Source organism: Phocoena sinus, chromosome 6 (genome assembly GCF_008692025.1).
Source record: "Phocoena sinus isolate mPhoSin1 chromosome 6, mPhoSin1.pri, whole genome shotgun sequence".
Taxonomy (NCBI): Eukaryota; Metazoa; Chordata; class Mammalia; order Artiodactyla; family Phocoenidae; genus Phocoena; species Phocoena sinus.
Window position 1 is genome coordinate 5,957,775 of NC_045768.1, and position 24,995 is coordinate 5,982,769.

At 48.1% G+C, this 24,995-nt stretch overlaps 1 protein-coding gene across 1 annotated transcript in view; it reads right to left on the reverse strand.

Moving 5' to 3' along the window:
- Positions 1-20,683, reverse strand: part of HMCN2 (hemicentin 2) — a 138,141-nt gene extending 117,458 nt beyond the window's left edge. Inside the window, exons 1-2 of the mRNA XM_032635297.1 lie at positions 20,434-20,683; positions 230-300 (exon numbers count right to left, since the gene is read on the reverse strand). Coding sequence (XP_032491188.1) covers positions 230-300; positions 20,434-20,683 — 321 coding nt within the window. The remainder of the gene's footprint in view (positions 1-229; positions 301-20,433) is intronic.
- Between the last annotated feature and the right edge of the window lie 4,312 nt (positions 20,684-24,995).

Sequence of the window (24,995 nt, forward strand, 5' to 3'; positions counted from 1 at the left end):
AGGGACTCCTGTAGGTACTTGGTTCACTGAATAAAGGAAGGAACCCCCCAAAATACAAAATCTGCAGGACCCCCAAGTTTGGGGGGAGCCCCAGGCAGAGCTGGGAGGCAGGTCATAGCGGTTGCAGGAAGCACCACCTTGGCCCCCAGGTGGGGCAAAGACCTTGGCCTCTAGCAGGGACTGGGCAGAAGGACACAGAGGGCCAGCAGCCAGGGGCGGGGCGGCCTACCTGCACGTAGAGTTCTCTCAGCTCCCTCTGAAACACCGCTGGGTCGGCCGTGAGGGTCACCGGGCCAATATCTGCAGGGAAGAGAGAGAGGACCAGGTGAGTTTGGGCCCCCAGAAGCATAGCCCCCGCGGGCTGGGGCAGCAACTGTATGATGTGCCACCATCAGAGGGGGGAGGAGCTGAGGCCTGGACCTCAGAGACCTCCACAAATGAGGAAGTGGTAGGGGAGCAGCTCCCAGGGCTGCCAGGGTCAGATCTGGAAGGGAGGTCAGGCCACTTGGCCCTCTGCCCGCTCCAAACTGGACCCAGAGCTCCAGGGGAGCAGAGAGATGGAGCAGGGGGCAAACCTCCAGTCCCGCCCCCAGACCCACAGTTCCCGATCTTTTGTGACTATGACTCCCCTAGAAACCTCCCCTCTACCAGCCCACCCAGCCCCGCATCAGCGGGAAGGGAATTCTGGGAAGACAAAGAAACAGAGACTTGAGCAAATAAAGTTTTGGACCACAGAGCAACTGGCCAACACCAGACTGACCCACAGAACAGCTAAACCTTCCAGAAACTGCATCCATATATTAGCTCACTTGAAAAGAGCAGGATTAATTACAAGGGCTGTGATCCCAAATGTTGGCAAGGATACGGAGCAACTGAAAGTTTCACGCACTGCCGGTGGGAATGCAAAAATGGTTCAACCGCTTTCAAAACAAACGGAAGTTTCTACAAAGTTAAACGTGCACCTGCCATAGGATCCAGTCTTTCCACTCCTAGGTATTTACCCAAGACAAATGAAAACATACGTCCACACCAAGACTTGTACTCAAATGTTCATAGCAGCTGTTTTCACAACAGCCCAGAACTGGAAACAAGCCAGATGTCCATAACTGGTAAATGAATAAACAAACGGAGGTACATTCGTATAATCAAATACCACTCAGCCGGGCTTCCCTGGCGGCGCAGTGGTTGAGAGTCCGCCTGCCGATGCGGGGGACGCGGGTTCGTGCCCCGGTCCGGGAGGATCCACGTGCCGTGGAGCGGCTGGGCCCGTGGGCCGTGGCCGCTGGGCCTGCGCGTCCGGAGCCTGTGCTCCGCAGCGGGAGAGGCCACAGCAGTGAGAGGCCCGCGTACTGAAAAAAAAAAAAAAAAAAAAAAAAAAAAAAAAAAAAAAAAATACCACTCAGCCAGAAAACGGAACGAGCTACCAATACAGGCAACCAGACGGATGAATCTCACAGACAGAATCCTGCACGAAAAGCCAGACACAGAAGGGTGCCTACTATACGGTTCCATTTACAGAAAGCTCCGGAACTGGCGGCATTAATCAAAGGTGAAAAAAATCAGAACGGAGGTTGTCTGTGGGATAGGGAGATCCAAGGAACTGTCTGGGAAGGCAGAAACGCTCTATATTGTGACGGGGATGTGGGTTCCACAGGTGTATCCGTTTGCCAAAAGTGTAAAGCGAAGATTTGCCCATTTCCATGTATGTGAATTTTACCTCACAGAAAAAGAAACGTAAAAAATGATCATCGTTGAGTGGGGGAGTGGAGGGTGGGAGGAGATACAGACGAAACAAGAATGGCAGAGTTTTTTGAATATTTGGTGATGCTGGGGGAGGGGGATATAGGGATTCATTATACTATTCTGCTTACTTTGTATATACTTGAAATTTTCCCTAACAAATAGTTTTTTATTCAAGAGCAGTCATTGAAAGCCACAGCTAACATAAGACAAGGCTACCAGTGCACTGAGAACACGGCCAGAATTCCAACTCGCCACGTGGACATGTACACAGTGCGGGTTTTGCAAGATGATGTGGACATCGGATTTCTTCAGGAAATATTTCGTTTGAGTCCTTGGTGAACTCTAGTAATGGACTATTTTTAGTTCAAAAATTCTATATTCCAGTCACCGTAAGAAAAATTCCCATACTTGGCAACTCGTCAACAGACCTAGTCCTTCTTAGAAAAGGAAGCACATGGAATTATCCGGCATTCATCCACCATTACCAAGGGAGGGTCTGGACACCAGCTCCTCTGCTGTATACTTTCAGAATCACCGCCTGGAGGGTCCTGCCGCTCTGCTCTGTATTTATTCCCACATCCAACGGCACCTTCCGCACCTGCTCTGGCCTTTACCAAGCCTTCTCCACTGGCTTCCTCCTGAACTCTGCAGTGACTAATTCAGCCAAACCCTCACCTTTGACCTCAGGCAGAGCTGACTGGAATCCTGGCTCCACCCTCCACCAGTCGTGCGGCTTCTCAGAGCTTTCTTCACCGTCCCAAGCCTCAGTTTCCCCATCTGTAAAATGATGCATTTCTCCTAGCTGAGAACCATCATTGTGAGAATCCATTAACGCGGGGAAGGAAACACCTCGCTTGGGTTAGAGCAAAGGCTCAGCAAACAGCAGCTGGCCCTGCTGATCTGAACGTACAATGCTTTTTTCTTTCTTGTCTTTTTTTAAATTTTATTGAAGTATAGTTGATTTACAATGTTGTGTTAATTTCTGCTTTACAGCAAAGTGATTCAGTTATACATATATATATTCTTTTCCATTCTGGTTTATCACAGGATATTGAATAGAGTTCCCTGGGCTATACAGTAGGTCCTTCTTGTTTATCCATCCTATCCATACTAGTTTGCACCTGCTAATCCCAAACTCCCAGTCCTTCACTCTTTCATCCCCCCTCCCCTTTGGCAACCACAAGTCTGTTCTCTATGTCTGTGAGTCTGTTTCTGTTTCGTAGATATGTTCATTTGTGTCATATTTTAGATTCCACATATAAGTGGTATTACATGGTATCTGTCTGTCTCTTTCTGACTTACTTCACTTAGTATGATAATCTCTAGGTCCATCCATGTTGCTACACATGGTATTATTTCATTCTATTTTATGTCTGAATAGTATTCCATTGTATATATAAATATATATCACATCTTCTTTATCCATTCGTCTGTTGATGGACATTTAAGTTGTTTCCATACCTTGGCTATTATGAATAGTGCTGCTATGAACACAGGGGTGCATGTATCTTTTTGAATTATAGTTTTGTCTGGATATATGCCCAGGAGTGGGATTGCTGGATCATATGGCAGCTCTATTTTTAGTTTTTTCAGGAACCTCCATACTGTTTTCCATAGTGGCTGCACCAATTTACATTCCCACTAACAGTGTAGGAGGGTTCCCTTTTCTCCACACCCCCTCCAGCATTTGTTGTTTGTAGACTTTAATGATGGCCATTCTGGCCGGTTGACACACAGTTGCTGGGCAATCTCATACGAGGCAGACAGGCAAAGACAGTCTTGCTCCAATGAGGTCCTCAAATTCTAGTTTGACTGAGGACAGTAATAATTTTACTCAACGTTGGTTATTTCTTTATTACATAATAATATACATTCATTAAAAAATATATGACATTAATGATTCTGACATTTCCTAAGCACTTACTATGTACCACCAGCCTATGTGCTGAGATGCTTCCTGTGTATTAGCTCACTGAATCCTCCCTCCCACCTGTTAAGTCCAACTCTTACCCACATATTACAGAGGAGAAATGAAAGCCCAGAGAGGCTAAGTAACTTGCCCAAAGACACACAGTCAGTAAGCAGCAGAGCTAGAATATTAGCTTAGGTCTGTACAACTCCAGAATCTGAGCTCTTTTTTTTTCTTTTTTTAATTAATTAATTAATTTTGGCTGCATTGGGTCTTTGTTGCCGCATGCGGGCTTTCTCTAGTTGCGAAGAGCGGGCTTCTCGTTGTTGTGGCTTCTCTTGTTGTGAAGCATGGGCTCTAGGCGCGCAGGCCTCAGTCATTGTGGCACGCAGGCTCACTAGTTGTGGTGCACAGGCTTAGTTGTTCCGCGGCATGGGGGATCTTCCCAGACCAGGGCTTGAACCTGTGTCCCTGCACTGGCAGGTGGATTCTTAACCACTGCGCCACCAGGGAAGTCCCAGAATCTGAGCTCTTGACAACTGCTCTCTGTGAACTGTACATAGAAATTCCTCACATGCAGAAAAAGAAGGGAATTCTACCAACCAGAAATACTCTTATTTTTATATATAACCTTCAAAACTTTCATTGTAAATCTTATATAAGTGCACACTATTTGAAGCAGAATTTCTATTTAAGTATAAATAACATACTATTTTTAATTTGACTCTTTTCACTGAACAACACATTGTAAGCGTCCTTCCAGAAGGTCAAATATTCAGTTCAAAATAATTTTTAATGACTACAAAGTATTTCCTTTGTATAAATGTCCAATAGTGGTCTTGCCCATAGTGTTTTGTTTCCAATTTTTATAATGAATAATGTTATTAAGAACATCTTTATATCCACTACATTCAAGCACTAGTTCCATTGTTTCCTTGGGATACACTCCCATAAGCAGATTGCTGGGCCAAAGGTAAGGGCATTTGTAAAGACTTTGGATGCAAATTCAGTAACCTCATAACTGTCCTCATCCCCAGACGTTCCTGCCTCTGACCCATCTACCTGTCGTTGCCAGAGAAGCCGCCCTTGGGGCCGGTTTTGCCCACATCACCCCTGCTCCAAAATCGACAGCAACTTCTCCTTGCCTGGAAACTGAGAGAAGCCTCTGCGGTACCCAGTTCTGAATCTGGGTGGCCCTGCCTTCTCCCATCACAATCTATCACAGGTGTCAGACTACCCAACCGTTCCCAAGGCTGGACCAGCGCTAGGCTGACCCTTTCTCTCCCATTCACAGCAACATGAGAAAAATTAAGTTGGTAAAGTGGGTTATCGTAAATTAAATGTGCTCCAATTGGAAGGACCACCCTTTATTCTTCGGTCCATCTGCTTCCTGCGTGGGGAGCTGACGATCGCTCAGAACAGTAACAGCCAGAGGGAGTTGATTCTCTTCATGGTTCTACGGGCTTTCTCTAGTTGTGAAGAGCGGGCTTCACAAGTTAAAATGTTATGTGTATGGTGTTACAATTTTTGTGTACGGTGTTAAAATGTCGGTCACCTATGTCAGCTCCCTCTGGGCTTTTTGCGCCCCCCCCCCTTTTCTTTTCTTTTAGCTTTTAAAAAAAATGACTCTATTGGGTGGAGAAATCCAAAATGAGCAGCCCTGTGGTGGAAGGTGGGGAGAATGCCAGACGTAGCATCTAAGGTCTGACCTTCCATTGCCAAAGCCGTTCTGACATAATCTGTGCTTTGAGAGGGAGGAAGATTCTTCTGGGAAATTGCCCAATTCCAACTCCCGCACACCTGTCAGCAATGCTCCTCAACAGTTACCGCCTCATGCAACCTCCTGGGATCCCAAGCACTCGGCCAGCACATGCTGAGGACTAGGGATTGTGTGCACACACAGGACGCAGGAAATTCCAGAAGCCCTGGAGAAGCCCCTGGGCTGGAGATCCCTGGAAAGGACTTTAAGAACTCTGTCTTAGTTTCCTATTACTGCTGTGACAGATTACTACAGACTCAGTGCCATTTTTTTAAAAAATAAATTTATTTATTTATTTCTTTTTGGCTGTGTTGGGTCTTTGTTGCTGCGCGCGGGCTTTCTCTAGCTGCGGCGAGCGGGGGCTTCTCTTGTTGCGGAGCACGGGCTCTAGGCACGTGGGCTTCAGTAGTTGTGGCATGCGGGCTCAGTAGTTGTGGCTCGCAGGCTCTAGAGCGCAGGCTCAGTAGTTGTGGTGCACGGGCTTAGTTGCTCCGCGGCATGTGGGATCTTCCCGGACCAGGGCTTGAACCCGTGTCTCCTGCATTGGCAGGTGGATTCTTAACCACTGCGCCACTAGGGAAGTCCCCAGACTCAGTGTCTTAAAACAACACACATTCATTTCTGGAGGTCAGAAGCCCTAAAATAAAGGTCTCAGCAGGGCTGTGTTCCTTCCAGAGGCTCGAGCGGAGAATCCATTTCTTTGTCTTTTCCAACTTTTGGAAGCTTCCTTCATTCCTTGATCATGGTCCTTTTCCTCCATCTTCAAAGCCAGTAATGTAGCATCTTTAAATATCTCCCTCTCCCTCTGCCTCTGTCATCACATCTCCTTCTCTAATTCTGGCCCTCCTGCCTCCCTCTTAAAAGGACACTTGTGATCACAATGGGCCCAAGTAGACAATCCAGGATCATCTCTCCATCTCAAGATTCCTAACTTAATCACTTCTGCGAAGTCCTTTTTGCCATGTCAAGTATGAGATTTACATGTTCTATGGACATCTGCGGGGGTGGGGGGGGGCATTTTCCTGCCTATCATAGCCTCCACCATCCTGTCTCCTTCAAGAATGGGCTTAGACCCCTATGTTCATAGCAGCACTATTCACAATAGCCAAGACATGGAAACAACCTAAATGTCCATCGACAGAGGAATGGATAAAGAAGATGTGGTGCATATATACAATGGAATACTACTCGGCCATAAAAAAGAACAAAATAATGCCATTTGCAGCAACATGGATGGAACCAGAGATTATCATACTAAGTGAAGTAAGTCAGAAAGAGAAATACCATATGCTATACTTATATCTGAAATCTAAAATACAACACAAATGAACTTATCCATGAAACGGAAACAGATGCACAGACATAGAGAACAGACTTGTGGTTGCAGGGGGCAGGGGGAGGGAAGGATTGGGAGTTTGGGATTAGCAGATGCCAACTATTATATACAGAATGGATAAAACACAAGGTCCTACACACACACACACACACACACACACACACACACACGAATCACTTGCTGTATCAAAGAAATTAACACAACATCATAAATCAACCATACTTCAATAAAATAATTTTTCAAAAAAAGAATGGGCATCTTTTCATGTGCCTTTTAGCCACCTGTACGTCTTCTTTGGAGAAATGTCTATTTACGTCTTCTGCCCATTTCGCGATTGGGTTGTTTGTTTTGATATTAAGCTACATGAGTTGTTTATAAATTTTGGAGACTAATCCCTTGTCAGTCACATCATTTGAAAATATTTTCTCCCATTCTGTGGGTTGTCTTTTTGTTTTGTTTATGGTTGCCTTTGCTGTGCAAAAGCTTTTGAGTTTAATTAAGTCCCATTTGTTCATTTTTGGTTTTATTTCCATTTCTCTGGGAGACGGATCAAAAAAGACCTTGCTGCGATTTATCATATCAGAGAGTGTTCTGCCTATGTTTTCCTCTAAGAGTTTTATGCTGTCCAGTCTCACATTTAGGTCTTTAATCCATTTTGAGGTTTTTTTGTGTGTATGGTGTTAAAGGATGTTCTAACTTCATTTTTTTTTACATGTAGCTGTCCAGTTTTCCCAGCACCGTTCATTGAAGAGGCTGTCTTTCTTCCATCGTATAGTCTTGCCTCCTTTCTCGTAGATTAATTGACCGGGATGGACCTAGATATTGTCATACTAAGTGAAGTAAGTCAGACAGAGAAAGAGAAATATCGTATGATCTCGCTTATACACGGAATCTAAGAAAAAAGTGATACAAATGAGCTTATTTACAAAAGAGAAACAGACTCACAGACTTAGAGAGCAAACTTATGGTTTCCAGGGGGGAAGGGTAGAAGGAGGGATAGTTAGGGAGATTGGGATTGATATGTACACGCTGTTATATTTTAAATGGATAACGAACAAGGACCTACTTTATAGCCCAGTAAACTCTGCTCAGTATTCTGTAACAACCTAATTGGGAAAAGAATTTGAAAAAGAATAGATACATGTATAACTGAATCACTTTGCTGTACACCTGAGACTAACACAACATCGTTAATCAACTTTACTCCAATATAAAATAAAAAGTAAAAAAAAAAAGGAATGCGCTTGGGGAAAAAAATTATTTGACTACAAACCTATGTGCCAAACATAATAATGTTGAGAATGAAGAGATCCGAAGACCCCCACCTTTAAAAAGATGGGGAAACTGAGGCCAGAGAGGGGAAGAGAGCCCTTCAAGGTCAGGTGGGAAGATTTGGCACTAGGGTTGATCGGCTTCATCACACCAACAGTGACCCCTTCTCTTGTTTATCGTCACAGAACTCCTGCCCACCTCAGCGCCTGGCACATGGTAAGCGCTTAATAAATACTGTTGAGTAAATGAGTAACATTTATTTACTCATAACAAATACTGTTTGAGTATACTGTTTGAGCAGCTCCAAGTCAGGACCCTTTATCTTTTTTTTTTTTTTTCATTTTCATTTATTTATTTTTGGCTGCATGGGGTCTTTTGTTGCTGCACGCAGGCTTTCTCTAGTTGTGGTGAGCGGGGCTGCTCTTCGTTGCGGTGCAAGGGCCTCTCGTTGCGGTGGCTTCTCTTGTTGCGGAGCATGGGCTCTAGGTGCGTGGACTTCACTAGTTGTGGCACACAGGCTTAGCTGCTCCGCGGCATGTGGGATCTTCCCGGACCGGGGCTCGAACCCGTGTCCCCTGCATTGGCAGGAGGATTCTTAACCGCTGCGCCACCAGGTAAGTCCAGGACCCTTTATCTTTATATCCTGTGCCCAGCACAATGCCAGGCATACAATCAACACCCAGCAAATATTCCTGAATGCCAAGCCTGCCTGATCCCCAGGCGCTCCCACCACAGCACGCTACTGCCCATCACTCAGAGAAACAGATCCAAAATGAGGCAGAAAACCAAATGTGGTTATTTGGGGCATGCAGAGGGGTTGGCCGTATTAAGGGAGAGCTGGCCAGACGGACAAAAGTGTTTGTGATTCCTCTTGAGTTACAGGGCAGGGCATTTTAAAAGCTCTGCCCCAAGCTCTGAACAAAGAAGGCTCTCAGGGGAGAGCACACTTACATACACGGACGCACTGATGTGTAAAAACTAGTCTGATTTCTTCCTTTTACTGAACAGATAATCCCCAAACCAGCTCTGGGCGCTGGTTGCTACTGACCAGTCCCATCATTCCAGGGCTGGACCAGCTTTCAAGATGCTCAGACGGGGCTGGGAGCACGGAGGTCTTCTCTCCATCTGTCTTCCTTGCTGCCCGACTGTCCACCTGCCCACCCATCCATCTACAGCTCCAGGCAGTGAGACAGAGAGAGATGCCTTCTTGTCGTTAATTAATGCTGGTCCACGGCTTCATTTGTCATTCCTGGGACCTACCGCACCATCATCACTCATCATGCCAAAGCTCCCCAGGACAGGGTGTTTTCAGCAGGGTAACCATTTCAAGACCTGTCTTCCGGCAGGACAGAGTGAGGTACCAGGACAGGGCAGGACACCTGGCATGTCCCCATGTGAGTTTGCCCACTGAGAGGGGTTGCTTGAGCCCCTGTCCATCTCCCTCCTTCACCCGGTCCAGGAAGGACCGGATCTGGATAAAAAGCCCTTCTTAGCATGATGTTGATGTGGATGACGATGACGGTGGTGGAGGTGGAAGTGGGTGATGATGCTGACAGCAGCTTCAATGCACCGAGTACTTACTAGTTTACAGTGTTTAGCTCAGTCCTATTAACAGCTCCCTGTTAGAACTGAGGATGCCAAGACCTTGCTGAAGGTCACATACAGCTAGCAAGTGGTAGTCAATAACTGTACTAGCTTCCTGTGGTCACCGTAATAAAATATCACAAACCCGGTGGCTTTAAACAATGGAAATACATTCTCTGAGTCCTGGAGGCTAGAAGTCCAAAATCAAGGTGTCAGCAGCCCATGCTTTCTCTGAAGGCTCTTGGGGAGAATCTGCTCCACGCCTCCTTCCTCTTCACTTCTCGTGATACTTCCAATCCTTGGTATTCCTTGACTTGTAAACACACCATCACTCCAATCCTTCTCCCCGTGTCTCTCTCCTCTCCTTATAAGGACACCAGTCACATTGGATTAAGGGCTCACTCCACTTCAGTATGACCTCATCTTAACTAATTACATCTTCAATTACCCTATTTCCAAAAAAGGTCACATTCTGAAGTTCTAGGAAGGACAGGAATTCTGTGACACTGTTCAACCTAGAATAATGTCCAAGTCCACGTATTTGGCTCCAAAGCCTGTTTTGTTTGCCACTGGCTATACTGCCTCCAAAAATGAGGGTGATGATGGTGATGGCAGCTACCATTGTTTTAATATTTATTAAGCACCAGATTCTGTTCTATGCACTTGACATACATTCACTGAGAAAAACGTTACAGAAACCTATGAAGTCTCCTATTTACTATCTCCATTTTATAGGTGAGAATTTGAGGGCTAGTGAGGTAGAGCAAACTGCCCAAGGTCTTACAATGAGGAAGCATCAGAGATAGGATTCAAACCTGGGTCCATCTGACCCCAGATCCAAGCTCTCAACCATGCATGAAGCTGCAGACATATGGCACTTGTTCCCCAGCCCCTCGTTCCTGTTCCTGGAGGGGGCGGAGGTTCGTGACTGAAGGTGGGCACCTGCCAAACAGCTGGGCAGATGCGGCGTGGGTTCCCTCTGAGCAGGGCTTGCCAGGTGCAGGGATGATTAAACCCATGACCTTGTCTCCACTTGTGCTGCCCTTGAGCATATGAGTCCCAGAAGCTTGGCCCAGAACCACCTCTCCATAGGGAAATATTTTCCACTCAATAAGACGAGGGGGTGGAGCCTCTAGGACGTATGAGGGTCACGCACAGGAAGAACCACCCAACCCTTCACATGGGTGATCCTCCAGTCCGTCACCCAGTCTGTGTGTCCCAGTGGTCACGGTCACAGCCAGGCGCCAGAGAGCCAGTCTCAGAAAGACCTCACGTCCAGGACTCTTCCCCGAGCCTGCCCTTCCCACCTCCTTGAAAGCAGGGCTTGAACCCTGGGGCCACTCTGGGTGTGCACATACCCCCTCCTCCCGCTGCAGGGGCCCCAAGCAGGGTCTCACCATCTGCCACCATTGTGGGCAAATTGTGTCCACTCTCTGGGACTCAGTCCTCCCGTTTCTTTTCTTTTCTTTTTTTTTAATAAACATTGTTTTTTATAACAGAACATACTTTATTATTTTTTTTAATTTATTTATTTATTTTTATTTTGGGCTGCTTTGGGTCTTTGTTGCTGCGCGGGCTTTATCTCTCAAGCTGCAGCGAGCGGGGGCTACTCTTCATTGCGGTGCGCGGGCTTTTCACTTCGGTGGCTTCTCTTGCTGCAGAGCACGGGCTCAGTAGTTGTGGCTCGTAGGCTCTAGAGCACAGGCTCAGTAGTTGTGGAACATGGGTTTAGTTGCTCCGCAGCATGTGGGATCTTCCCGGACCAGGGCTCGAACCCGTGTCTCCTGCATTGACAGGCAGATTCTTAACCACTGCGCCACTAGGAAAGTCCCTAAAACCACCTCTTCCCTGGGGAAAGTTGACAGCACGCCTGGCGACCCAGAGAAGATGCTCAAACTCACTCTCTATCAGACATACGCAAATTAAAACAGGTTACCATTTCTTACCTATCAAATTAGCAAAAAGGGAAGAGTGACGTCCCCATAGGCCAGCAAGTGTTTGGGGAGAAAAGCAGTCTCACACTCTCTTGGTAGGAGGGTTAGATGGTACAGCATTTCTGGAGGACGGTTTGCTGATACCAATTAAAATTTTTTAAATGTTCATATGCTTTAACAATGAACCAATTGCAGTTCTGAGAATCTATCCTATAGCTATGTTGTGGTTTTTTAATATTTATTTATTTTGGCTGCACCAGGTCTTGGCTGCGGCACGCAGGATCTTTACTTGCGGCACGCGAACTCTTAGTTGCGGCATGCATGCAGGATCTAATTCCCTGACCAGGGATCGAACCCGGGCCCCCTGCATTGGGAGCACAGAGTCTTACCCACTGGGAACACCAGGGAAGTCCCGTTCCTATAGATATGTTTTTGCAAATGTGTGTGTATATCGTAAGGAAACTGAAAGCAAACTATTTTTCATAATGTGGGAGTGGCTGGATAAATCGCGGTAAGATAAATTAAGATCCCTCCTGTAACACCTTCTGTAGTCATTAAAACAATGCGGGGGATCGATATTTCCTAACACAAAAAGAGATCCATGATATAGCATGTGGGGGAGAGAAAACAATTTGCAAAACAGTATGCGTAGTATAATCCCATCTTTTATATGATAAAAAAACTAAGTGTATATATGTATACAAGTGAACGACACGCACACACGGTCTGGAAGCACAAAAATGATTAAAAGTGTTTGCATCTCTTGAGAGTCGTGTTATTAGAACATTTAACAAGCATATATTAAATTTCTTTGGAAATTAAGGAAACTTAATAATTTCAGTTATTCACTGAAAGAGCTAAGCCCTGGTGCCAAATTTGACAAAGAGCACAAAGGAAGAATATCATTTACTGGTCATATATATTGAAATAAATGGAAAACTCCTGAAGGAGACACTGGCAAACAGAATCCAGCTGTATATTAAAGAATAATCCAGGGCTTCCCTGGTGACGCAGTGGTGAGAGTCCGCCTGCCGATGCAGGGGACGCGGGTTCATGCCCCGGTTCGGGAGGATCCCACATACCGCGGACCGGCTGGGCCCGTGAGTCGTGGCCGCTGAGCCTGCGCGTCCGGAGCCTGTGCTCCGCAACGGGAGAGGCCACAACGGTGAGAGGCCCGCGTACTGCAAAAAAAAAAAAAAAAAAAAGAATAATCCACAATGACTGAGTAGGGCTTATGCAAGGAATGTGGAAATGGTTTAAAATGAAGGAATCACATGCAGAGGTCAACAGGAGAAAGATCTTACAAATATCTCAACAAAGCCAGAAAGTCACTGGCTAAAATTCAGCACCATCCCCATTTGGGATTTTTGTTTTGGGGGTGTTTTTTTCTACCTTTAGAAAATTAAGAATGAAAGTATCTTCCTTCACCTGATGAAGAAAACCTCAAACCAAGAACCAATATCATACAATGATTTACAATCAGAAGCAAGACAAGACCGACGTCAGCTACCACCATTACTTAACACTGTGCTAAATGCCACAAAACATTCCAGACAAGCAAAAACTTTGATCGGAAAAGAGGAGACAATATTACAATTTGGACAGGCTGTGACTGTCAACCTAGAAAACTCAAGACATTACCCCCCCCAAAAATAAATTAGAACTAGTTTCTTTACAAAGTCTTCAGAAGAAAGTTGGAAACAAAATAAATATATGAAAATAAATTGCTTTCCAACATACTAGCAATACTCATTTGCAAAAAATGTAATGAAAAAAATTCCTGGTCAAAATAGTCATACGAAACCCAAAATATTTAGAAATGATCTTAAAAAGAAATAGGTGGAACCTATAAGGAAGAAAAAAAAACCTATAAGTTTTTTTACAAAAGGAAATAAATATGTAAAAAAAAAAAAAAAAAAAAAGGAAGAGGTCTCCTAGAGGAGGAAAACAACTAAATTTTTTTAAATGATAATTCTTCCCCAAGTCAAGATTTAACACAATTCTGAGGAAATTCACAGTAGGAATTTCTTTTTTGGAAGTTGACTACGTTTTCTACTTTTCATCTGAAAAGAAAACATGTTCAAGAATATTTTGAAAATGAAGAAGAATAAAAAGAACATGAAGAAGCTGCAGGGCTAAGTAACTCTGGAAATGAGTTGCATCTATAAGACTAAAGGCAAAAGAATTGTACTCTGGTGAACAAAGTTGTTTTCCACGGGGTGCAAGTTAGCAATGCTAAAACCACTATAAATGTGGACAAGAACTGAAAATTAAGTAAATGACGAGTGAGTGGTGAAGGGTGAGGGCCAGGTTAGTCACTGTCAGCGTGGGAGGTTATAGATAAGCAAGAATAGGAGGCTGGAAGGATCCACGTGGTAATCAATGAGAGCTGGAGACGTCAGAATGAACTCATGTTCAGCTTAATACAGATACAGACAGTTAAACGGAGAAATATTTATAGATATGGGTATACACAAAGGTTACACATACAACATGTATCTCCTTGCTCTGTCAGCTAAAGATGCAGAAGCGGGGACACCCCAGTAGCAACAAGCACCCCTAGCACTCATGCTGGTGTCTAATACCATTTTTCAATCAACGGAACCAGGGCTCCTTGGAGAAATTATTAATTCTAGGACTGGGGAAGGAAATACATAAGATGAGTCTGAAATACCCTGTAGTGCCAGAAAGTAAGAAAGTGCTTTAAAAATATTCACAACAATAGGGGTATGTCAAAGGCACACAGACTGTGTGTGCCAAAGAGCTCCCAATGACTGAAGTTGGAAAATTTTGAGCAACAAAATAAAGTAGTATTGGATTATAACCCAAGGTATAAAACTATGAGTCCATGCTGATATATATAAATGATTGAATAAACAAATAAATGGAAAAGAATCAACTCTCCCATGCAGAAGATTTCCAAACAATTTATGTAAATACCCCATGTTCAAGGAGGTGGATCACAACTCCCTACTTCTTAAGTGTGGGCTGCGTGTAAGTGACTTTCTTCCAAAGAGGACAGTACAGAAAAGGAGAAAGAAAAGAGTACGCTTACAGTAAAGACACCTGACAACCTCGGTCAGGTGATCAAGGTCAGCGTCAGCAGTGGTAAGTCATAACGAGGGCATGTACCCTGGACATGATATGATGAGAATGGCATTGTTCCTCTGTGGTCTTCCTCCCGTTACCCAGTCTAACAGGAGAAAAGCAACCGGCAAATCATGACTGAGGGACAAAACATCGGGGCAATACTCGTCAGAACTGTCAAGGTCATCAAAAACAAAGTCTGAAAAACCATCACAACCAAAAGAAGCCTTAAGGGACATGACAACTAAATGGGATCCTGAATGGGCTCCTGGAACAAATGTTAGGGGGAAATTGAGGAAGTCTGAATAAAGAATGGACTTTAGGACTTCCCTGGTGGCGCAGTGGTTAAGAATCCACCTGCCAGGCTTCCCTGGTGGCGCAGTGGTTGGGAGTCCGCCTGCCGGTGCGGGGGGGGGCGCGGGTTCGTGCCCCGGTCCGGGGGGATCCCACGTGCCACGGAGCGGCTGGCCCCGTGGGCCATGGCCGCTGGGCCTGCGCGTCCGGAGCCTGTGCTCCGTGGTGGAAGAGGCCGCAGCGGTGAGAGGCCCGCGTACCGAAAAAAAAAAAGAATCCACCTGCCAATGCAGGGGACACGGGTTCAAGCCCTGGTCTGGGAAGATCCCACATGCCGCGGAGCAACTAAGCCCGTCTACCACTACTACTGAGCCTGCACTCTAGAGCCCGTGAGCCACAACTACTGAAGCCTGCGCGCCTAGAGCCCGTGCTTTGCAGCAAGAGCAGCCACCGCAATGAGAAGCTCGCGCACCACAACGAGGAGTAGACCCAGCTCGCCACAACTAGAGACAATGCCCACGCGCAGCAGCGAAGACCAAATGCAGCCAAAATAAAAGTAATGGACTTCAGTTAATAATAACCCATGGGGACTTCCCTGGCGGTCCAGTGGTTAAGACTTCACCTTCCGATGCCGGGGGTGCAGGTTCGATCCCTGGTCGGGATCCCTAAGATCCCACATGCCTCGAGGCCAAAAAACCAAAACATAAAACAGAAGCAATATTGTAACAAATTCAATAAAGACTTTAAAATTGGTCCATATCAAAAAAAAATCTTAAAAAAAAACCCAACATATCAGTACCGGTTTGTTAATTGTGATAAATGTACCATTGTAATATAAGATGTTAATAAAAGGGAAAACTGGGTGTTGGGTATACGGGAACTTCTTCGCAATAATTCTGTAAATTTAAAACTGTTTTAGGGCTTCCTTGGTGGCACCGTGGTTAAGAATCCGCCTGCCAATGCAGGGGACACGGGTTCGAGCCCTGGTCTGCGAAGATCCCACATGCCACAGAGCAGCTAAGCCCGTGTGCCACAACTACTGAGCCTGCGCTCTGGAGCCCGCGAGCCACAGCTACTGAAGCCCACGTGCCACAACTACTGAAGCCTGTGTGCCTACAGCCCGTGCTCCGCAACAAGAGCAGCCACCACAATGAGAAGCCCCAGCTTGCTGCAACTAGAGAAAGCCTGCGCACAGCAGTGAAGACCCAACGCAGCCAAAGATAAATATATTATTAAAAAAAAAAAAACTGTTCTCATTAAAAGTTTATTAAAAATTTAAAGCTGTCAGCCAATGAAAAGATAAAGAAGATACAGCTTATATACACAATGGAATACTATTCAGCCACGAGAAAGAAGGAAATCCTGCTGCTTGGGACAACTTGGATGGACCTTGAGGGCATTATGCTAAGTGAAATGAGTCAGACAGAGAAAGACGAATACTGTATGATCTCATTTATATGTGGAATCTAAAAAAAAAAAAAAGTGAAACTCAGAGAAACAGGGAGTAGAGTGGTGGTTTCCAGGAATAAGGGAGTGGGAGACATGGGGAGATGTTAGTCACAGGGTGCAAACTTACAGTTATCAGATGACTAAGTTCTGGGACTCGAATGTACAGCATAGTAATTATCACTAATAATACTGTATCATGTACTTGAATATTGCCAAGAAAGTAGATCCTAAATGTTCTCACCACAAAAGAAGAAATGGTAATTATGTGACATGATGGAGGCGTTAGCTAACTGCTATGGTGGTAATCATTTTGCAATATATAAATGTATCAAATCAATACAGTGGACATCTTAAACTAACCCAATATTATGTGTCAATTATATTTCAATAAGGCTGGGGGTAAGTTATTTTTTTAAGAATAGGAGGAAGGATTTACCCTATTATAAAGCCAAATAATTAATACAACGTGCTGCTGGAGCAAGAACTGTCATGCAATGGGACAGAATGGAAAGCCCAGGTAAATTAACAGATATAAAGTAATTTTGGATAAAGGCAGGATCTAAATGAATGAAAAAGAAAGGATTATTTGATAAAATGTAACTGTACCATCAATTATCCTGTTCTGGAAGAATTACGTCAAATCGTTTTTAATACCAGTGCCAATTTTTTTTTAAATTCCAGGTTAAAAAATTAAATAAGAGGAGGAAAAAAAGAAAACGAATGAAAAAACGTAGAACATGTACCTAACTGATTTTGCGATAGAAAAAAAATCTGAGAATGAAAGTGAAGAAATTACAAAGGGAAAAAGGCAATAGATTTTGCTACATAAACATTTAAAACTTCAGAACATCACAAATCACAAATATTAAAAGACAAACGACTAGGAAATGCTAACCACATAACAAAAACCAACTACTGTCATCAATATAAAGTCCCCATACTGACTGATAAGAAAACCACTAAAAACCCCGAATGGAAAAATGAGTAAAGGAACTGACAATTTACAAAAGAAGAAATTCACACACAGAAACATCTAGTAAACACTTGAGAACTTACTGAACCTCACTAGCAATTAAAATAAGAAGATATCATTTTCCATCTTTTGAATTAGGAAAAAAAATGTTATCCTAATCCCTAGGGTTGGGGGCAGCTGCTCTGAAACAGTCCCCTCAAATGCCTCTGATAGAAGTTTAAACTCCCAAAACATTGGAAAACAATTTGAAGAGCTGCCTACCCACTCAGTGTGTTTATAATGACCTAGGAATTCCACTTCCAAAATCTTAATCCAATGAAAAAACCAATCAAAGATGCAGACAAAGATTTACACACCAGAGTGCTTTTTGCAACATTTTAATAGAGAAAAACCAAAAACAACCTAAATTTCAGCCAAAATAAAACGATTAGCAAAAGTCTAACTTTGCAGTTTGGGAACATCCCACTTTTTTTTCATTTAAAAACTTTTAAAAATATTTCCAAAGCACAGGTTCTGGTTTATCTCCAAGCACCTGCAGTCCAGAACCACTAAAACTTGCCCTGCAAAGCGTGGTCTTTGGGGTTGAAGGTAGGGGGTTCCTTTAAGAAGGCCCTCCCAGGATGCAGCCCTGGGGGGGGGGGCCTGAACTGTCAGCTAAAACCCCTGACTCTCAGCTCCTCTTCCACCAAAGGGAATTCCACTGGTTGATTCAAAAGACACAGCCTAACCTAAACCACAGATCCAATCCCTGCTCAGAAGCCCTCAGTGGCTGCTCGCAGCCCATAGAAGGAAATCTAAGTGCTCCGTCCTCAGTTCCACAGTCACAGCCGGGACCAATCTCGCCTCTCCCCGCGTTCCCATTTCACCCCTCCTACACCCTGGCTCCACACTCACATACACCTGCCCCTACATGTCAGCCACCACCCAGCGAGTTCCATGTGCTCAGGGCGACCTCCGTCCCACTGCATCCCTGGCACCTAGCATTGACAAATGGTCCAAAGCTGCTAAGTTTCCCTTCATCTTCTTCAAATCCTGCTCCAGTGATGCTTCCTCAGAGAGCCTTTGGTTGGTCCTTTCCCTTGCGAGCCGATGGTCAGGAGCTGTCAGAAGTGACACCTTCCACCCTCTGCCTGGCTTGTCGCCAGCAGACTGCCGGCTCCTTGGTGTGAACCCTGCCCCCTTCACACCGGAAGCCCCACAAGCTTGTGCACACAGCAGAGGCTCAATAAACGCTGAGGTCCCCCTCCACTGGACCTGGGGGGTCTGTAGGGAGTATGGTTTGGGGAGCAGGGGCGGGGAGAAGGATGGGATTTTTTTGTTTCATAGAAGATGGAGTGAAGGCTGGAGAGTCATGCATGCACTCGGCGCCCAGAGAGGAGAGGTTGGGGATGGCACGAGGGCTTCATGAAGATGATGGCCAGAGAGGGGGCAGTGAGGACACTATGGGTCCCGGGACACTATGTCTGGTTCCAACAGGCTGCTCTCCTGCCCTACAACTGCAGCCAAGCATTTTAGAGACAAATATGGGTTATGAATCAGAAATTACATCAGCCTGGCAGGTGGCCTTGCATAAGTCCCATCCGTGTCCTGAGCCTCAGTTTCTCCAATTGTAAGAGAAGCGTTGGATTAAATGATCCCTAAGCTCTCTCAGGGAGCCCAAGAATGACCCAGAAAGGGAGTGAGAAAGTTAGGGGGGTAGAGGGTGAACTGCGTCAGAGCCGAAACCCCCCAGGACACACCTCACACCCCACGTCTTCACAATTCCACCAGCCTTGCTGCTCCCTGACCCCCAGATGGGAGCTGTCCTTCTGATGTTCCCAGGAAACTTTTTCTAGACCCCTGACTTCTGTGCTTTGAGCTGCAGAGCCCTACAGAGCCCAGAACTCCTGGAAGCAGAGGGACTCCACACTCAGCCTAAGGGCTGCATGGGATTACGCACACCGACTGCGGCCCATTTTTCAAATATCTGTAATGATGCTGTGATTAATAAAGGAAGATCCTTCTAAGAGGGCTTACTAGCTCATACAGCCTTGGGCCATTGTGTATTTTTTCAGCACAAGAGCACTGCAGAGCAATTCTGCAAGGAATCTGCCATTTTTGATTTATTTTTTGGCTTTATAAAGCTATCCTACTAGATAGAGAGGTGACTAATAGAGAGAAACGCGATAAAACGGAGCAAAATTAATCACAGGATCTGGGTGGTGGGCAGACAGGTGTTTATGTACTTCCCACCCCCACCCCCCCATTTTGCTGTAAGTCTGAAGTTTTTCATTAAAAATGTTGGAGAAAAAGCAGTCCTGCCACTCAGAAAGTTGGGAGTCCAAGCGCGCTCCACAGCTGTTTTCCCTGAAACTCCCCACAGTGGGGTCTCCCTGGGATCTTTTCAAGGGCATGCCCCTAACACCTAGTTGAAAGATAGGGGGCTGCAGGCCAGGAGGTGCTGTCTGCAGGGTAGAAGGTGTTAGGTGGGGGGACCTGGCAGTGAGAATACTGCGGGTAGAGGCGACGCGCCTGCTGTTTTTCTCGCGAGAACAGGTGAGGGGCAAGACGCGAAGCTCTCCTGCCTGGGTGGCTCTTCCGGCCCCCGAAGCCCACGACGGGAGCGAATTTGAAGAATGAACAAAGGCAAATCCGCAAACCTTGCGGAGGCTCATGCGCGCCAGGCCCTGGACACGAAGGACCCATTTCAACATCTCAGCAAGTTTGGGAGGCAGCTCTCGCCCCGTTTCCTAAAGGGGGAAGGTGCGGCTCCGGAAGGTGAGGTCACTTGCTGAAGTCACAGAGCCAGGAGGTGGCTGCGCGGCATTTGAACGCAGTGCCCCCGCCTCTCCGTCACTGGCCTGACGACGCAAGCTGGGAGACGCGGGAGAAGGGGAGAGCAGGTTCCCAGGGAAAGGACCCGGCGGCTGCAAGGCCTGCCCCAGGTGCCCGGCCTCGGGCAGAGTGAAGGCGTCGGGAAGGCGCCCCCGCCGGGCCGCGGTGCAGCCTACAGGCGTCCGGTGCGCCCGGGGCGCAATGCGGGCGGGTGAGCGCACCGCGCCAGGACACCGGGCCAGGGGCGCGGCGGACGCCGGGGGCTCGGGGGGTCGCTACCTGGATCACGGAAGGGCACCAGCGCGTAGTTGCCGATGGCCTGGCTGCCACGGCTCAGGCTGTGCTCCAGAATGCGCGAGGCGCCGTGCATCACCTGCATCAGGTCGTCCCACATGGAGCCGGTAACGTCTAAGACGATGGCCAGGGTGGCATCCCCCGTGGTAGGGGGCAGCGCCGTCCCGGGCTCGCCGGCCACCGCTGCTGCTGCCGAGACCGCCAGCAGCAGCCGCAAGAGCGGCGCCCGGGGCATCTTTGCTGAGCGCGGCCGAGGGGCTGCGGCTGCCGCGGTGGAGGCTCGCGGGGCCTTGAGAGCGCGACCGCCCTGGTGCACCCAGCGGCCACCCGACGCACGGCTGCAGCGCGGCGCCTCGCTCCGTCGGACCGCGGCCGGTGCGCGCGGGACGTGGGTTTGCGGCGGGGTCCCCCTGCTGGGAGACCGAGGCGGTCTTAGAGCCCACCCCGTTCAGGGTCACGGGCCCCGCCTCCTCCGCTCCCCTCACTGTGACTCAAACTTTCCCGGCCCCGCTGCTCGCCAGTCCAGACCCGAGGTTAGGGGAGGACGCGGGGCGGACGGCAGAAGGGAGCTGGGCCCTCGGCCAAAGCCGCAAGGGATGGGGACGCACGGGAGGCCCTGGACACCTGCGCCTCCCGCCGACCGCGCAGCCTCGCTGCGGGGGCGGGAGAGGGAGGGGGAGGGGCGCTGCCCCTGCCCTGGAGGGCTGCCCTCGGGCCCTGGCTTTTGTGGCTCCCTCCACCCAGCCCCCTAAAAACCGACCCCCCAATACACACACACACACACACACCACAGTAACTCCCTTTCTTTCCTCAGGAATCTGTGCTTCCCAGTTATTGTCTATTACTGTTACTATAATCAAGCAATGGAAGTTGAGCAGCTACTGTGTGCTAAGCGCTTTCACATAGTTGTTATTTCCTCGAGTGCTCGCTGCAACCCTAGAGGGAGGCAGTAACACTAAACCCATTTTACAGATGAGCAGACAGAAGCTCAGTCATTAGCCCAAAGTCACTCAGCTCTCAAGTAGTAGAGAGTCTATTGGAAGCCAGCTCTAGAAAGATTCCGAAGCCCCTGGGCTCTGCTGCCTCTTCGAAGTGTTATCTGACGTTGTCTAAGGTCATCTGATGACTCCAGAGGATGGGGGATGCCCCTCTGCCCACCTGCCTCGCTAGATCCCCTGGATCCCATGTGAGGGTTCTGGGACACATGTGAGGTGCTAGTGGTGCTGCCTGGGTGCCTATAGCTGTCCCCTCCCAGACATTGCTCCCTCCCACCACCTGGAGAGGGTGGGGCACCCCACCACTGCTCAGCTCAGCCTGTGCTCTCATAGCGTATTTCTGCGTCTCTCTCCCTACCAGCCTAGGAGCCCCTTGAGGGTAGGGCTGCATCTTGTTTCCCCCAGTCAGCCTCCAGTTCCCCAGCCCAGTCCCTGGCACGTGGTGGGGACTCACTCAATATTGACTGAATAAATAAAGAAGAGACAGCTTTTGTGGGCCTGCCTCGTTTTGAGAAACACGGGAGGGAGCCCAGCTTGGTCCTCTCACTTTTCAGTCCCTCCCGCAAGAAGATCATTCTCCCAGGACAGGGACAGGCAGCCCCACGGACATGGCTGAAAGTTCTGGGTCTGTATGGGAGGCGGGGGCGGTGGATTTCTCCAGCCCCTCCCTTCTGGAGCCCTCAACCAGGAGGAAGCACCCCACCACCACCCACCTCCTGCCCATAACTTCTCTTTCCCCCTCCATCTCAGCTCAGACCCTGCCTCTGAGGTCACTTCGGCACCTTGCCCTGTGACCCCACAGTCCCTTGTCTGATCACCAATGAATGTCTTCTCTGCCCCTCCCACCCTGACTCTGAGCTCTGGGGCAGCAGAGACCCAGTATCTGCACATGGTAGGTGCCCGATGAAGGTTTGCCACCTAAATGAGTCAGCGGGTATCAGAAAGGCCCAATGTCTGGGTGCTGGCCATGGGGAAGAAGTGACACACATCCTCAGGGACCCAGTTCTAGACCAGGGCAAGGACCTTTTATAAGAAGCACTAGGGTCCAGGGAAAATGGTCTCTGGGGAGCTGCCTGTCTCATGGGATATGGTAGGAACCAAGTGCCTAGACCCAGGTGACAGTAGAACTCACGGTGCAGCTGATGGGAGGTTGAATCACCTGCACTTCTGAACACTGGCTCTTTAAATCTTCCTGTGCTAAGGCTGTGGCTGGCCCCAGAATCTGGGCAGGGTTGGGCCAGCTGTTGGAGACAGAAAAGAGGCCCCAGCTGTGGGAAGGCAGAGGCGAACAGGAGCCAGGAACCAGGCAGGGCTCACAGACGGTAACGTTTCAGGCACCGTGCAGGGGACTTTTGAGGACAAATGAGTCCTTCGTGTATGCATACATACACTGGCTGAGCCTAAGCTGGGTGTCCAGCACTCTGCTAGGCTCTGCTGGGGGAGGGGGGACATACAGATGTGTAAGACGTGCTTCCTACCCAGGGGAGAAGAGACATGTAAACAAATAATTCTAAGTCAATGAGCTAAGTGCTAATAGAGGAATTACCAAGAGCTCTGGGAGCTCAGAGGAAGGAGTGGCTGAGCCCAGGAGCCAGAAGAGGCCACAGAGTGAGCCTGAGAAGCCTTCAAGAACAAGAGGGGAAGGGCATTCGAGGAGAGGGAACAGGATGTGCAAAGGCAGGAGGACACGAGAGACCCACCGCTAGCCCGTACGACTGGAGGCTGATGGCAGACAAGAGGACAGAGGCCAGATCTTGAGGGGCCCTACGTGTCTTACAAAGGGCATGGGGTTTCTGCAGAGGCCTTGCGGAGCTACTGAAGACTGTCCCTCAGGAAGCAACCTGTTCCGATTTGCATTTCAGAAAGGTCGAAGTTCAGAGGGTCCAACTTTTAGATGCCAAGAAGCCATAAACCTTCTTCCTGAGGAGCTGAGGGCAGAACTGGTCCCAGGGAAAGCAAGATGCTTCTCCTCAGGCTGGTCACAAGAACAAGTTGGCCCATGGATTTGTGTCCCCAAATAGCCTTGTAGAATCTGGGAGACGGAAGGGGGCTGACAAGATGGCCTCCAGTGGTTCTTGCAAGTCCCCCACTCTAGAACCATCTCCGGGGTCGCGTGGAGACACGAGAAGGATGCAAGGGAACGTCTGAGCTCATGGTAGCAAAGCCTCCCCCAGTTGCCGTGGAAGGGAGCCTTGCGCAGGCACCTGTCGTCCAGGATGGCCTAGCTGCTGAGCCTTTCCCGGCGCTCAATGCTCCCAAGAACGTAAACATGGTCACCCAAGGGACAAGGCCCACAGTGCCGAGCCTGAGCACAGGAGGCCCAGGAGGCCAGAGAAAACACAACCGAACCTCATCAACCAACTTCCATCCCACCACCTCGACTTTACAGACCTCCTGGGAGCCCACATTCTTGAACTCGAGATCATCCACATTTTCCCCGTTTCCAGAAGGAGTAGTCTCAGTGGAGTTGTTTCCTAGCATACCACATGTTTGCTATGGAGAGCACCGTGGGTCTGGCCCATCAGCTTAAAGGAGGCATGTGTTGTTATGGCTTCCCCCCAGCCGTCACCTGCTCTCAGCCTTGGCTTGGAAATCCAGGCCTGTCTACTGTGTCTACACTGGGATCCAAGACCAGCTGGGCGTCTGGATCAGAACCCAGGGCTCTAGATACTTGGCTGGTCCCAGAAAAGTGGCCCCTCCCGACCAACGGGCCTTTCACTTCCTCACGTCCCACTCCCTAAAGGCGTCCTAGTCTCGGTCATATCAGAGCCTCTGTGATTCTAACACCCACCTCTCACCTCATCCCACCCCAGCCCTCTCCCTGAAGGAAACCTCTTTATTCCTCTGAAAGAGTAAAAAGACTAATGGTGGATAGCAGCTGCCAGATGCTTACTGAGTGCCAAACACTGCCAAACACCCCCTTAGATCTCCGCTGAGGTCAGTGTTTACCCTTCGTGGGACAGGTGGGGAAACCGAGGCTCAGAGAGGTGAAGTCCTGTGTCCAGGCTGGACTTGGCATCCACGCAGACCTTTCTACAGGACCCGTGATCAGCTGCCTCGGAAACATGGGGGGATGATTTGTACACGATTCCCAGCAAGCAGCAGTTCTAGAGCTAACGTGGACCTGGCTGGGCAGCTCCTTGGGCTGGACTTGGACTCAAGTTTCAGACCCTCAGCACCTTTGAAATGCCGTAAAGTCGTACCCTACCATGTCTCACCAAAGTGCCTGGGGAAAATGAAAGGAGAGAGAGAAGCAATGGTGTAGCTAAGTCTGCCCGTCCTTCTGTGGTCACACGCCCAGGGCCTGAGAAGTAGGAACAGCCTCAAAGCCTTGTTTCTCTCTTCTGGAAGGAATTGAAGAATTAAATGAGGAGCCCCGGGGGACAGGACTAGCGACGAGTCGAAGGAGCTGACAAATAAGTTGGGAAGATGGAGCTACTGAGGATAAGGAGCGGGGACTAGGGAGTCAGAATCGGCATAACTGTGTGCGGGCACTTGCGTGACTGACTGCTGAAGCCATCCCTCCGTGGGACCACCCTCCAAGTCACATGT